Source organism: Leptosomus discolor, chromosome 14 (genome assembly GCF_034619465.1).
Source record: "Leptosomus discolor isolate bLepDis1 chromosome 14, bLepDis1.hap2, whole genome shotgun sequence".
NCBI lineage: Eukaryota > Metazoa > Chordata > Aves > Leptosomiformes > Leptosomidae > Leptosomus > Leptosomus discolor.
Genome location: NC_141404.1, coordinates 17,510,786 through 17,526,462, shown reverse-complemented (window position 1 = coordinate 17,526,462; position 15,677 = coordinate 17,510,786). Strand labels below are relative to the sequence as shown.

General features: G+C 38.7%; 1 protein-coding gene across 1 annotated transcript in view; it reads right to left on the bottom strand.

Annotated features, from left to right (window-relative positions):
* ABCC1 (ATP binding cassette subfamily C member 1 (ABCC1 blood group)) overlaps positions 1 to 15,677 on the bottom strand; it is a 55,989-nt gene that overhangs the window by 23,316 nt on the left and 16,996 nt on the right. Inside the window, exons 6-16 of the mRNA XM_009948156.2 lie at positions 15,043 to 15,168; positions 11,948 to 12,009; positions 10,949 to 11,080; positions 9,679 to 9,906; positions 8,862 to 9,039; positions 7,968 to 8,129; positions 7,090 to 7,182; positions 5,501 to 5,704; positions 2,815 to 2,961; positions 2,353 to 2,440; positions 875 to 944 (exon numbers count right to left, since the gene is read on the bottom strand). Coding sequence (XP_009946458.2) covers positions 875 to 944; positions 2,353 to 2,440; positions 2,815 to 2,961; positions 5,501 to 5,704; positions 7,090 to 7,182; positions 7,968 to 8,129; positions 8,862 to 9,039; positions 9,679 to 9,906; positions 10,949 to 11,080; positions 11,948 to 12,009; positions 15,043 to 15,168 — 1,490 coding nt within the window. The remainder of the gene's footprint in view (positions 1 to 874; positions 945 to 2,352; positions 2,441 to 2,814; positions 2,962 to 5,500; positions 5,705 to 7,089; positions 7,183 to 7,967; positions 8,130 to 8,861; positions 9,040 to 9,678; positions 9,907 to 10,948; positions 11,081 to 11,947; positions 12,010 to 15,042; positions 15,169 to 15,677) is intronic.

Here is a 15,677-nt window from a genome sequence, read left to right as displayed (position 1 = left end):
ATAATTCAGCCTTACTTGCTGGCACATCCCAGTAGTTAAACAGCCTATTGAACAGCCGATAAAAAGCCAGATGCAATGTGAACATCCATTGCAAATGCTGACACAGCACAGAAACTTTAACTGTTTGAAAAACCAAACTTCTCATTCAGAAAGCACCCAGTTCTTCTTATACTTATGACATAGCATCTATATGTAATTAGTCAAAAGGGAAAGAAAAACAGAAAAAGAAACAAACCACCATGACACAACCTGTCTAATACTTTTCTCAAATATTCTGTGAACAAAAATGTAAATACCAATGGATGCTTCCCAAAGAGCATCCTTGTTCCAAAGAACATGCAATTTAAGGCCCAAGAAAGAGCAGCTAAAGTTACAAAAGGGGACAGGGCACAGGGAAGACAGCTTGTAGCTGCATCACCCCAGTTACTTTGTTAGTCATATCATGTCTAAGGTTCTTCACTGGTTTTCTCCAGTACAGGACTCAAGGATGGCTACGGTTCAGCGAGAATAAGATTTTAAAAGGAAGACTGAGGAGGAAGGTCATAGTGGAAATAGGGGGGACTAGGGATAATTACGAGGGGCTAATCTGGCTGCATCCTCTAGATGGAGCTCATCGCATCTGCAGCACATAGCAAGAGCTTGAAATCTGAGGCTTTCTCTCCTCCCATTATACCTCTTGCTACGCATTCCATACATACAACATATTTTGTATTCCTCTAGTTCATGAAGCCCCTGGTTTAAAAAAAAAAACTCACGATATAGAACAGATGTTCTTTGTTCTCCTATTCCTTTGAGGCAACAAACTCTTCTGCATAGATTTTATAATTCAAATACAGATCATTTATGATGCAGCATGAAGGGTACTATTTCTTACCTGTTCAGTGAAGGAGGATCATTTTTGGACCAGCTAAACGTTGCATTCTTTACAACAATGCATCCTTCAGCTGACAAATAGAAAATTCATATTTATAAAAGTGCCAATGCAAGCAGCATTGTATGCTCTGGATCATGCCACAGAAGTCAATCTAAGCACATACAGGCAGAGGTATAAAACTAATTTTCCAGCAGAACAACAAGTTGCCGCTTACCAAAAGCTTGTGTTCTGCTTTTACTGAATTTATCAAGACAACAGAGGTTCTGAGGTTACACTTACTCAGTAACCAGTAGGTACATGAATGTCAGCTATACAAATATCCTGACTTACCCAGCTGCATCCCCCTTTATCCAGCAATTCCACTGCAACACTGTACAGTTCAAGAAATTAGTAGCCTCAATCTGACTTCTGCTTCAAAGGAAGCACTAGCTAAACTGACAATTCTATGTGTGAAGCCAAATTACTACAAGAATGATAGGGCAAAATAAATCAAACTACCAAATAAAATAACTTTGACCAAAAATACTGTTCAGTGAAATGTTGCATGGTAGATTTTTATAGCAACGACTCAAAATATACCACTCCTAATTCCACCAAGTATCCAATAAATACTTAGCCTAGGTAAATATTTACATTAGTATGCAAGTACAACCCATTATGCACAAAAAAATGCCAACAAACCACAAAAATCGCACACTGAAGATTTGTGAGCAACATATTTGTGGTTACAAGCTGAGAAAGGGGAGGAGATATGCCCAAAAGGAAGATGGAAAGAAAAAAAAAATTAAATTAAAAAATACAGCAGATGACAGCTTACCAGAAAGCCAAGTGACTAAAATGATACAGAGTTGAGCTAACCGCATGAGAGGGAGTGATGGGGATTTCCCTACCTTTGTAAAAAGGAAGCAAGAAAAATAATTTTAAAATGACTGACGTAGTTAAAGTCAAGTTTTGTTTTACAAGAAAAAGGGCATTAGTTTTTCAGTAAACCTGCCTTTGTGCTTATCTGTCTCCTAGACAGCTCTATATAACTGGACCAGCAACACTGGATACAGCACGAGTGACGCTGGGAGTAATGCTCTTTGAGAAAACAGAAAGTAGAGGCATTTACTAGAACTGGGACTCAGCACTTCTCCTTCAAGGGTGCTGAAGCATTAATTATCATTCTGTTCGCTGCCTACACATTTCAAATGGCTACAGTAAAATTACTTGTTAGACTGTTTTAAAAGTGACCAGCTGTGTCTGGATGCAACCATTCTGTAGTTTGGACACCAGAGTTGGGGTGAGGAAAGAAACTACCTGAGAAGGTGGTAGAAACTTTACATTATTTTCATTTTACAAATGCTTCTCTGCTTTCTGGATACAATTTATCAGTGAAATCCACCAAAATGCAGTAAATTCGTTACAGAAAGAAAAGAAACCCTGCAAAGCCATGCAAAACCTGCACACACTGATTTTCAACAGAAAAAGAAACTCACCCTCTGTGATGGGACCTCTGATTATGCTGTCTGGATCTAACTCTTCATGAGACAGGAACACCCTAAGGCGCTTCAAGGAGACACTGGCCTGCATGGGAAAGGGATGCAAAACTATCTTACACTCTGTTCATTACATTTAAGAGCTTGTTGTTTTACACCACATAGAAATTACATCATTATTATGCACTCCTAATCCTTCCTTAAATCCACTGCATAGTTTCTTGGATAGTCAAACTTGCCCTTCCCAAACCACAAGAAATATGGTTGATTTCAGGAACACCCATCCACCATAACTGGGATTAATAATTTTGCTTGCACAGCACTTAACACACAGGAAATTCAAACCTCCCTTTCTGAGGTGGCTGAATTTCACCAGCGGACATTCTCTACACACAGGAATGTAATCTTTCCACCCAGTGGCTACTTCTGTGGAGAAATATCTGTTAATAACTGAAGCCTTACTTCTACTATGCTGCTGATGACCATAGGAAGCATGTTCAATGGAAACCTGAGGATGTTGAATAATGCTAGGGAAACAAAAGCCCTCTGAGCATCCAAGATGTTGTTCTTGCCTACTGTGACGTACACAGCAAACGTGGACAAGGCAACCTGAAACAAAGCGTAACGGTTACAGTTAGGGTAACACTTTCTAAAGCCACTAACTCAGGAATCACAGAGTCTGACAACGGGAATCAGAGTTCTACAAATCAAAAAAAAAGAGTAATATTCTGGTAATTTCCTTGTTCCTCATTCGCTTTTTGCAAAACAAACATTTGATTTAAATCTGTTGTTGTAAAAAGACGACCTTTCCAAGAGGAGACATCAACAAGTACTCACTTTCTTCACATAGCAATGGTGAAACCACAAATGTCCCAAGGTATTTGTGGTCACACTGCAGGAGAAGGGGAGGAATGATCACTAGCCTTTCTTGCTGAAAGTTCTCTTTCAGTTTTAAGGCACTCCTCATGGTATCGGATACTGGATCAGTAATATATATAGACAGAACAGTTCAAAACACCCCAATGCTAAGTCATTTTATATTTTGTAGAGACTACCACAACCCTAGATTTCCAAGTACAGCCCACTCTACCATGAACAGATTGTTTTCCAAGAAACTTGAAATGTTACTGCATCACAATAATGAAGCCTTATAGTAACTAAACAGTTCACAACAGACAAGCTTAAGAACCACGCTGAACAAGAAAGTGACATTGAACCATTATTATCATCAATCATAAGGTGTAAAAATAATTCAAAAAAATCCATATACTTACTTATTTTTTTTTAATGTGTTGTTTAAATTATAGCAAAATTAAAGTAAACTAAGTAAAACCAAATGTTCACTTTCAGATCTATTTCCTTCACCGTGTTTTCCTCCATGGTAACAATACTCATACCTCAGTGTATCACAAGATCCAGTAACTCTTTCTCACAGACTGCCACTTAAAACAAGAAATCAAGGTAGGCTAACCTTTAGTATTCCCCCTCCCACAAGACTTGAAACAATTAGCTCAAATGCCTAAAGAACAGTCTCATCTAAGCACAGCATCCATTGAAGACATTAGTATTTCTGTTAAAAATCTGACTGCTGTGAAGACATGTATTGTTCGTGCTGCAGCTGACTCAGCTGTGCCTGGTACAGTAGCTTGTTTGTACAATCCTTAGTTTGGACAACCATATCCCAGGGAGAAAGGCCTCCCACAGAGATCAAAAACAAGACAGGGTCCAAAGAATAACCTCAGAAGCAGCACGTCTGCACTCTTGTGTTACCAGCAGTTAGTCTGAAATACACCCTTATCAGCACACATAGCAGTAGCGGAGGTACTGCAAAATGAATAGCTTCCTGACACCATTATTAAACAATGTTTTGAAAAGCCACGGCCATGGAAACAGGAGGAGTTGAGGAAATAATGAGTTCTGCATGTCAAAAGTGCTGTCAAGTAGGCATTTAAAATAATTCTTTAATCAGAAGTTCAGAAGAACATATACAAAAGAACAAAAATCCAAAAGCCAGGATGTTAAACAACAGCCTTGCACTTCAGGCTGTATCAATTCTGCCTGAGGGGCAAACCTCCTAAGGCATAGGACCATCACCACACATCCACAATGTGTGCTGAATCAGAGCTACTTATCGGGCGAATTTGTCTTCTCAGACCCCACAGAGCAGCATTAAGGAGTCCACCTGAAGAGTTTTATTTAGAAACTTCATTTAATAATGTATTTATATTAAAACCATCTCAGACTTCTTTTAGAAAAGCATTCACTTAAGAATGCAGCTGATGTTTCCTATCCAGGGCACTACTACTTCTGCCTTTCATCATGCCCAAAACATAATATAAACACTAAAAATGTTTGAGGGGAAGGAATCTGAGACTGGAAAGTACACTTAAACATCTTCAACTGGAACAGCACACATATTTTATCCTAATGTAGTCATGGCTTTTATTTGCCTCTGCAGACAAAAGCAATGGCCCGTTGTTCTAATAGGGTCTGAAGCAATTTTAATGTGCTCTCACCCTTCTCTCCCTTTTATTAGTTTCAATGTAAGCTAACCACAAACACAGTGGGAATGTTTCGCATATCAAGAATATTTCTTTTAAATAAGAATTTGAAGCAATCCCAGGGTATGAAACGGCTTTACCCCTCCACATTGTTCTTAGACAGATGGTGGGAGAACCCAGGCCAGAGGTACGCATGGTGCACAATGTCCCATTTGATTAAGTCTTACCTAAGGATCTGCTGCTCTCAGAAGGATGCTGAAATAAGGGAATTTTTATTCTCTCAGCCACAGCTACCACCTGGAGGGCACTGTGTGCATTAGTAACCTCTTTAAAATCTGACAGTACATTTAATCTTAGGTTCCTCCACCACAAAAAACACAGGGGGATGCAGAGAAAGTTTTTATTTTTAAATACTTCGGCCATTAACTTCTAGAATACATCCAACTTCAATGTTACTAAGTTTCAAAGAAAACAGTGGTGCCTTTTCATAGAGAAGTGGAGACCTAAATGGTCAATTTCCCACTGCTGCAGAGGGCATTCTGACTCTTCCACATATTGAAAAACAAAACCAAAACAAGTTCTCAAGCATTGCCTTGGAAAGCATGACCCCAAAAAGGAGAGCAGACTTCTAGATTTGTTTCACTTACCAAAAAAGGAGCACAAACCCAAGTGAAGGTTGCCATTGCAGCAAGGTAAGCAGATTTTTTTAGGACTTTGAGTTCTTTCTGTCTGATCTCTAATACCTTCTCTCTGAAGGCTAATTCCCAAGCATAAAGTTTCAGAACTTTAATCCCATTGAGAATTTCATTCATCAGCTTAATTCTGTTGTCTTTGCTCTTCATTTGAGCCACCTAAAAACAACATTGCAAAAAGTAATTAGCAGAGCACAATACTTGGCAGAGCCAAAGTTCTGAGCTTTGTATTTTGCAATGGCAAAATTTACCTCATTATCATCAAAAGCTTACTAGCTTCCCAAGCAGGAAATCTGAGGTGCTATCTGAACAAACAAATATGCAGAATTAAACCAATTAAAAGAATGCTTCATGCAACTAAAAATCTGAACCAAGATCAAAACAATTGTGGCACTGGTTTAAGTGGGATTAACCCTGATTCAGGGAGCCCTGGCACTCAGGTTCCTCCTAGGTACAACATGCAGTTAAAAAATAAGCTTCAGTGATGCACAGTTTGCATCTAACTTTAGACCAAACTTGGGTTTGCTTCATTTTTAGCACTATCAATGGCTTTCCGATAGCCCACTAAGGCAAAGCGCTTTCCATTCAGCCATAAGAAGTAAGTCCATTCTTCAGAAACTTCCATCTTCATAAAGTATTTTAATGAAGGCAGTGCAAAGCTGAAACACTGTTCGGACTCAGCACCAGGCAGAGGCAGTAGACCGCACTGGTATAGCTATCCCAGACACCTGTTATCAGTGGCTCTGTGGCTGTGACAGGCTAGATATCCCTACGTCTCCCATGCGGGAACCAAACGCTGTGGTATATTTTGATGAACATCTAGAGCTAGAAGGTTTCATTTAAATAAATCAAATCTCCTCTGACATTTGGTAAATTCAGTTAGCAGTGAAGTCTGTACCAGAAAGCACTTGATGGGGCTGTTGGAAGTAGTTTTTGCAATAGAAAACACGAGAGTGAGTCTACATTTACTTACGTGCTCTCTCTGTAACAAACCGATTCCCTCTAAATAAAATTAACTAGGGATCAAGAAAAAACAATAACTAAGACTCCTCCTTCCTCATCCCTCCAAGGGAAAAAAAAAAAAAAACCAAAACCAAAAAAACCCCACCCACAACAAAGAATAAACCACACGCACGCCCCCAACACTGCAACCACTGTCCTGGAAACAGGGATATTTCTGTCATCAAGGTTTATTAGGCAGACAGTAGTTTACATCTGCACTTTAGTTCTTAGGTAGCAAGTTAAATACTAAATTAATTCTAATCCAATCACCGGGCATTTCACGAAGCTGGCTAAGCTGCTACCTTAGTCTTAACTACTGCAAAATTTTTAGATCATTAGGTACAGATACACTGCAAGGCAGAAAAATACATGAGTGTTTATTCTGCATACACAACACCTCTGACGTTTCTTTCCCTTCTCTCTTTTTCAAGGGATAAATAGAGGGAGGGAAAAAATTCAAAAGGACAAACCTCAGAACAAGTCAAAGAACAGAACGTGTTTCTTAAAAGCATTCTGTCACATACATATATAAAGGTTCTAACCTGATAGGTTTTTGTCTTCATTGCCATCACAGCATTTATTGGAACCAGGAGGATCATGACAGCCACACCTGCCAGCACTGAAGGACCTAAATTCTGAAAAGCACTTAGTTGTAAACATTTATTCAAACTAATCTTTAAAAAATCTTGGGTAAAACCACTGCATATGCTACAGAAAAGCATTCTGAAACAGCTTTTCAACCTCTTCTTCCCTTTTCAAGAACAGCTTGGGGGAAGGAGGATCAAGTAGGGGCTGGGGTTAATGTTTATGTGTGTTGAGTTTTGAAACAAGCATACTTATATAGTGCCCATAGAGAGAGGTATACGTAAATATAGATCAATCTCTCTCTCTCTCTCTATATATATATATATCTCTATCTCTATACACACATACAGAGATCTTTAAATGTTTTCCAGTTTTTGCTGGTTTGTCTGTTCTTCTGAAGTAGACCCCCCATGCAGGGAACGACCGACTTCTTGGGGAATTTCACCACCATTCTGATTGACTGTGAGAATCTGGAAGAGCCAGCCTGGAGACTGTCTGGACAAGAAATGGCAAACATCTCATATGGTGACTCTCAGAGTGCACAATTCAAGACCACTTTTCTTTAAGTCAAGTGACAAGTGAGATGCTATAGGTGCTGCAGTCCCCCAAAAGATAGTAGCTCCCATCTGCAACCTTCCCACATGCACTCAGATGTGCAAATTAAGAACCTCCTGCCTTCCTTCTTGAAAGCAGCTCTGAACGGCTTCTAAACAAACGTATTTTCTCCACACTGCTGTAAACCCTCCAGTGGTCTGAAAAACAGCTGTCTGCAATCATGACCATAGGTAGCAGCAGACTGCCAAATTCAAAACAGGAAACAAAACACAATACTCACCTGCCACAGTAAGTACAGTGCTAATATCACCTGGAGAGGTGCAGACCAAATCATGTTTATATAGGTAGCCAAGTCCATGAATCTCTGAGCATCCACAGACATTAGATTCACAATCTCACCCACAGTAGAAGTCTTTCTAGCAGAATTTGTGATAACAAGTGCCTAGGTGCAGAGTAAAAATAAAAAACAATTAAAGCAACATGAAGGAAGACCTACCTGTTTGCATTTTCTCCACAGAATTCAGTTGCTTTACAGAGAATCTTTAAAATTCCAACAATCCTTTTCCTGCTTCATGTACTGTTTACCCTGCACATCTTACAAAATGCAAGTCGCATAGTTTGAAGCAAGCCGCTGGGTTTAAACTAACAGAGAAATAAAGACAACATGCGGTCTTTCGGGTTAGCGTCGGTTGGATGGTGGTTTTATTGCTGGGGGAAGGTATTGTTTGCTTGTTTTGGTTTTAAGTGTAAGAAGCAGAATCTTGTCACTGACTTCTTGTCACACATTTTTCCTCACACAAAGCAAACAGTCCATAGCTTTCTAAAATGTTCTGGCTTATTCCAAGATGAGGTGGCACTGCTGCCAAGTCCCAAATGAAGCTGTAAATGTAGGTGCATCTTAATTTCTGCACAAACTGAAGCAGTTTCACACCCCTAGTCTAAATAAGACAAGGTTTCTTGTTTGGGAAGAAGGTGCTGCCTGAACTTTCACTAGTAAATTAGAAAACTGGTCTATCTTAAAGGCTTTTATTTATAAATTAGATACTCTCTTATTTCTATTAAGAGATTGGAATCAGCCTACCAGAGTCTCCCAACTACTTCAATTATTCAGACTTAAGCAATGCATTCACACAGTCACCGAGAGGTATTGTCATATATTTAAAGAAACACCTACCTTTCGATAAATTACACCAACAATAGCTGTTTTGAGCCTCATTCCAGTTACAAAGCAAATATGAAAATACTGGTGAAGAATCAGTGTCTGAAGACATGCACAAACAAACAGCAGCCCTGTATAAAAGTAGCCGTGCCAGTTTGGGGCACCTTTGTTATTTACAAAGTTGATTAGCAATCTGTGGAGAGAGGAATTAGTTCTCTTGATATATGCAAATCGAAATGTCAGGGTTACAACAAAGTCCCAAACTTAGATGAAACACTTAAGCAAACTTCTTAGAAACTGGAGATCATTTTATACCAGTACACATCACTCCCTCCTCCTAAAAATTCTTACTTTAAAACATAAAGTATCACATACCTCACATGTACAACATTCTCTTGAAACTACACTAAAAAGTCTCATATTCCCTCCAGCTAAAATATAACCGCTTGCAGCCGGTTTACTTCTCACCTTAAAGCAACACAACTCCTCCTACCCACTTAGCTCTCGTTTCACATACTGTGACTTCTAGTCTCACAATCATCACAGGTTAGAATTAGATAAACGCTCCTGCTATTGTTGATTATGTTCCTGCCTGGCCTTCCTAGTGTTGGAAAGGAACATGAAGTCAAACATTAAAAGTCAAATATTTAATGCATGACATCAAGATTTGACAATCAATGGACCAAAATCATCTGCATGCATGGTCTCTAACGTGCATGAAAACTCTTCGCCATTGAACCAGCTGAAGGTAAAGCTTGGCAAGCGAAACAGCAGTGTGTTTCAAATTCTTTCCAGATACTTTTAATACAACAATAAAGTATATAGGTCTTACCTCAGAATTTCTGGGCCTGCAAACATCAAGAGATCATGTGCAGCTTTAAACAGGAAGCTCATGAGAAAATATGGTCCAAAGGTTTTATATAACACCTTGAATAAAGATGCTTCAGAGCTCTTCTGAGATGGTTTTATAATCAAAGCTTCAGCCTCTTCCGTCACATCACCATTTGAGTCACTTGATTTTTGCTGCTTTTTTGGCAAGTACAACATGTTTAATGGTTGCCTGAAATAACAGTAGGTATATAATGTAGCCTTTATTCAAGCATAAAGCCAATTGGAAAAAATACACAGTACACAAACTAGACATTTATGCACTGTTTATTGCCCTTCTTAATAGTTTAACTGGGTTTTAATGTCAAACAAACATGTTTTTAATCATACGACCATAGCTAAATGAACTGGCCATTCAGAAATGGTCATCTTTGTAGGGAGAGGTAACATTCCTGTTGAATCCCTCCTATAGGTATGTCCTGGGGAATGAGCAATAGGGCCATAACCTGTGTTCAACTTAAAGAGCAAAGGACATTATTATTCTAGAACCCAGTATGCTGAACTTTCACCAACATCAAGGCCTCACTGCACCACCGGAGTTAAAAGATTGCAGTCAGATTTATGCCAAGTCATCCCCAATGGACCGAACACATTCATTTCATACATCTGGCTTATGCCAAGCTGCATACTTCTGAACTTCTGAGGACAAGCTCTGTGTAAAAATACACTGTGTAAGCAAGCAAGCAATTTTCCTTCAATGAAAAGGTACTTCTATTTGCTGCAGTAAGGGACGATGAAAGTTGGATGGAAACTGCAGGCATGCAGTTTTCTAATTTTATTCCGGGGCTTAGATGCCCAGGCTCCCTATATAGTTAAAGGAAAGAAATACACTTCTCACTTTTTACACCTTGGACTGCCCTCCTGAGGCTTCACTAACTATAGAGGGAGCCCAAGCTCCTAAATTACATGACTGAAGTCTGTATGAAAACATTCCCTCCCCAAGGCAAAAGCCACACATAAAAAGTAACAATAATTAGCTTTGAATCATGAAAGACAAAGGGAATCTTGACGCTGCTCTTCATAAAGAAGACATGCAACACCCTACTTGATTCCTGGTCTGGATACACTTAAGGACAAATACAGAGCTGCCACTTCGGCCTTACAAAAGCAGGCTTGATAACAGATGACAAGCACCTCTAAGTAGAGGCTGAGTAACTTGAGCTTTTGAACCTCCACATCTCAGAATAATTGCCAGCCAGAATAACTGAACTTACCTCTTGGTCTTTGCCCACTCTTTTGCCCAGTTTCTAGCCAAACATGGCACTATCTCCTCTGATTTGTCCTCTTTATTTAATGACCACAAATCCTTGGCTTCCAAAGGTCTCCGATAACCCTGAACCATCAACCTGTATTAGAAAGAATCAGCACTATATATCTAAGAACACTAGAGATATATATACACACACACCCTCACCCCATAAGACAGTGGTCGTTACATCCAGCCCCAAAACAGAGCCAGCTCTTCACAAAAACGCATGCAAGAGTTAGTACCTGTAGCAACACAGGTCCAGATGCTAAAACATACAACCTCCTGCTTTTACTGTGAGAATTAGACACCAAAAGGTCTAAACAGTCAGGGTATGCCACTGAATTCAAATTTCAGGGAAAATAAAAGAAAGGATGAAGTGATCTCATTTGAAAATCCGCCAGACAATTAATACTCCCACGCCTACCAAGTTTCAAAATCTTTATTAGCTTTAATTTTACAAAGCAATTCCTTTCATCTAGCTTTCTGTTAGAACTCTGGCCAAGTACCAACCACAACTATACACCAATATTATTTTACATGTTTCTGTGTTTAAACTCACAAGAACATGTGTTGTGATCAAATCATACAGCATAACTAAAGCCAAGTTAATGGGGGAAAAAAAGAGAACCTATTGGACAAAAAGAACTAACAGTTTTGATTGCCTTAGTTTCTAAATACAGCAGATAATTTCTGCCACTTTATATTTCCCAAAGAATTTTTTTACTATTATATTCTTTCAGCAAACATATTAAATATATACTGGCAAAATTTAAAATTACAAAGACCCTACAAAGCAAGTAAAAAAGATTAATCAAATCTGGGAAAAAAAAAATCAATTTAATCTGTCTACAGAACAACAACCAAAATTATTATTGTATAATTATTGATAATTCAACTCTGAAAGCAGGATCCCAAAATGCCATCTAACTATAATTAGTGTTTTACGGATCATCTTTGATCTTACCCAGTGATCCACCAGAATGTGATTCTGGAGAGAAAAGAAGCACTGAACTCTGGACACGGATTCTAAAGAAGAGAAAAAGAAATCCACATACAAAGTGACTGATACAGGGCCAAAAGAAACAAACCATGTAGAAAAGATGCTTTTGAAATTCCTTGTTTATAGGGTTTTTTTTTTTCACATTACTAAACTTGTCATTTATGCTGTTGAAAGCTTCTTCAGAAAACAAAAGCACAGCTTCAGAGCTGTCAGCAGTTTAGACCACTGGGATACAGGAACAGCAGTGCTCCATATCAACAACATAGATGAGGGAGTTTTATAAGACAGTGCATGCCAGACAAACTCTCAAAATGTGATGATCAGTGCCTACCTCTATCAATGCAAGGTATGCTATCATATAAGAGCATAAATATGTTAATTGGGCAGTTAGTCATATATTAGGAATTCAGTTCTACTGTTCTAGCAGTTAGGTGCTGTGACTCCATCAAAACAGATGCACAAATGAAAGAAAAAATTGTAAATGCCGTAAAAGCATCTCAAAACAGCCTCTAAAAACCCTACAGCTCATTGATCAATAAGCATGGGAAACTTAAGTATCCGTTAAGGTATGCAGCCAGCTCATGTTCTGCATCCAGCGCAATGGCTGTCTGTTTTAACTACTCTTCAGGTTAACATCCTCTCCTAATCTGGTTGGATTAAAACAGCAGAAAGGAGGGCTGGAAGAATTTCAAAGGCACTAAAGGTGATTTACTCGCAGTATTCAAGTACAGATTTCTCTCTTCCCTCTTTCACTGCTCTGAACGGCATCTAAAGAATGCTAAAACCAGCCACTCTTGGCACACAAACCACTAGGTTTTTATCATCAACTATAATTGGAGCAGCTCAGTATTTCCGTCTACAAAAGTCACCAAACATCATTAGAGTACTGCGATTAAAACCGCCAGAGCCAAGTGTTTCCAAGATTTGAATTTTTCAACTCATGTCTGGGTAACCTGGCTTCTCCACTAAGCTATCTTGAAGTATGTTGTAATCAAGCTACACCAAACAGGCTCCTACATTTCCTCTTCTTCACACAGTTTTTTTTTGCAACTTTGTAGGGAACAAAAGAGTATGTATGAGGCAGGTGCTTTTTTTGAAATGGGATAAGAGTTCCACACTTCTGAAGTATTTAAATACTTGCAACAAAATGCATGCAATTCCAACACCATTATTTAATGAATAAATAAATGTTATTAAACTCAGAGAAGTCAAAAAAAAAAGGGGGGGGGGGCAGGTATGGTACTTTCAGCCTTCAGCCAGGCCAACATTCCTGACAGGCAGATTTCTACTTCAGCAAACAGAAGGAATACTTTCAGCTTCAGCAAAATGTCAAAATATTCTGAACTTCACATAAAAAGCTGTATTACTTTTTTTCCTTTGTACTTTTTTTTAATCTACTTGCAGGTGGAATCTCTAAATTCAAGAGTCCGCTAGATCTTTTACTACCAAAAACTGGACGACACTTGCATCAAGCAAAGTTTAAACCACTAAAACATATTAGATTACTGTTAATATGATTTTTGATAAAATTAAATAGTTATCGCACAAAGAACCACTAATCCTACCGACATTCATGCCAGATAGAATGAAGACAACAAGTTGTAACAAGTCTGGACTCATGTAATGTAAATGAAGTGAAAACAAGAGACAAAACACATTGTTTCAATTCTATATATATCAGCATCTACATCTTAGAAATTTCACTAGTTTTTTGGCTTTAGTAAGCGTATAAAACTTTACTCAAGACTTACAAATATTTCTGGTTTGGAAATGCTCGGCAGAATGGAATAAAGCAGAATTTAAGACTAACTAACATAACTTGCTTTGTTCCTTTCCCCATCATAACAAACACACCACTCATGAAAAAAGAAGGTTAAAATTTGAAGTCTGCCCTATTTCCTAGAGACACTCCTAGAAATACTCAGAACACAAAAACAAACCACTGTGGTCTCAAAGGACCTTGTAATTATTGTAACCATGATCAAAGCAGAAAAGAAGGTTTCCATAAACCCACAGTATCCTGTCAAATACATTTCATCCCCAAATGAGATGAAAAGAACCGAAAGATGAAGAGGATCCAAAGATTCAGCAGTGTACTCTTCCCTCCAGGCACGTACACGAAGACTGTCTGCCAGTGGCAATGCAGAGCACCACTGGCACACTGGATACAGATAGAGAAGGTAACTGGGGAATTTGGTAAGTGCAACTGGTTACAGATCTTTTCCACAGTTACGAAGGTGACACTTACTTCCCCCCTCCCTGCCTTCGTCAGTCAGTGCCACCTAACATCCATCAAACCAGTATTAAGCCTTATAAAAAAAATACAGAACTGAGGTTTCTAAAACTTGGCACATTGAAACTCCAGGCAGTGACTGGTGTCACTCCACTGTGACTTAGAAGGTCCAGCCTGGGGTTAAGCAAGAAGTATAATAACCCAGCATCCCTCGGGTCCCTTTAGATCCATGCCATATAGCTAGCACGTATAATTAAGAACACACACAAAAAAGATCATGTCTAGATAAAATTAAATTTCTACATCCAGACCATCCTCTAACCCTTAACTGCTCTCGCAACTGAGCTGGTTAAATTTTTGCTTGACACAAGAGGTAAACGTGGAAATCAAATTCATCTATTCAGATTCACAAGTTTTCCAGGTGCATATTCTTCCTCATTTTCAATAGGAATGGAATACACGTCTGTATGAGTTACTGCCTACCGAACAGTATCAGATGACTAGGAGGACAGCATTTCAAATCAGTATGTCTCACTGATTGCCAGAAGCACTACTGAATATAAATACATGAGTTAGCCTTCAGGAATGCTATTCAGGAATGACTGAAACAGTATTTTTGCTCTTTCTCTTAAATGCAGCCCACCCTGTTTTGCATGTTATGGGCTTCATCTTCTGTGTCCCCAATTAAAGAGCAGAAAGAACGCTGTATTGCAAACAAGTCAACAAGATTTGAATTATTTGCATCTGGGAGACTATGGCCCTATAATTCATTGTACAGAACATTGCACATACAATACTCAGCACTCAGTATAGACTGAACACTTACAGGATCATTTACTGTTTCAGAAAACAAAGGTGGTCGTTCTGGAAAACAACACAGGATGAGCTGTACAAATGACAGGATGAAGTAGATGCAGAAGGTGACATAACGAAATGCATCCACTTCAGCACCCTACAAAGGAAGGTAATATTCCAATTAGAAGGTTTGAGGAATTTCTTTAAATCAACATATTACTATTAAACATAAAACAGCTCCTTACCGTAAATTTTGCAAACCACATAAATGTTACACTACCCGCCCCCATGCAAATTTCAAGTCAATGTCTATTTTGGTAAAGGGAAGGTAAAAAGAGGGGGGAGGAGATGAAAGATAACATTTATTTTTAATCAATCACTGCCATAAGCACACAAGCATGAAGAACTTCTGTAGAGAAGTTCTCTTTAAGACATGGTTTGTACCAACACAGCATGCCCCAATTTGAAGTCAAGGTATTCTTTACAGAAGTAAGGCACTTATGCACTGGGTAGCAAGGATTTTTCAAAGCAATTTTTTTAATTAGTATGCACACAGAAAATACAAACTAGAGGAGCAGAATTTAGATTACAGTTCGTTGTGTGTGCTCAAATTCCAGAGGTTCTTCCATTTTTTAGGCTGGGACTGATACATAAAGCATAATCCAC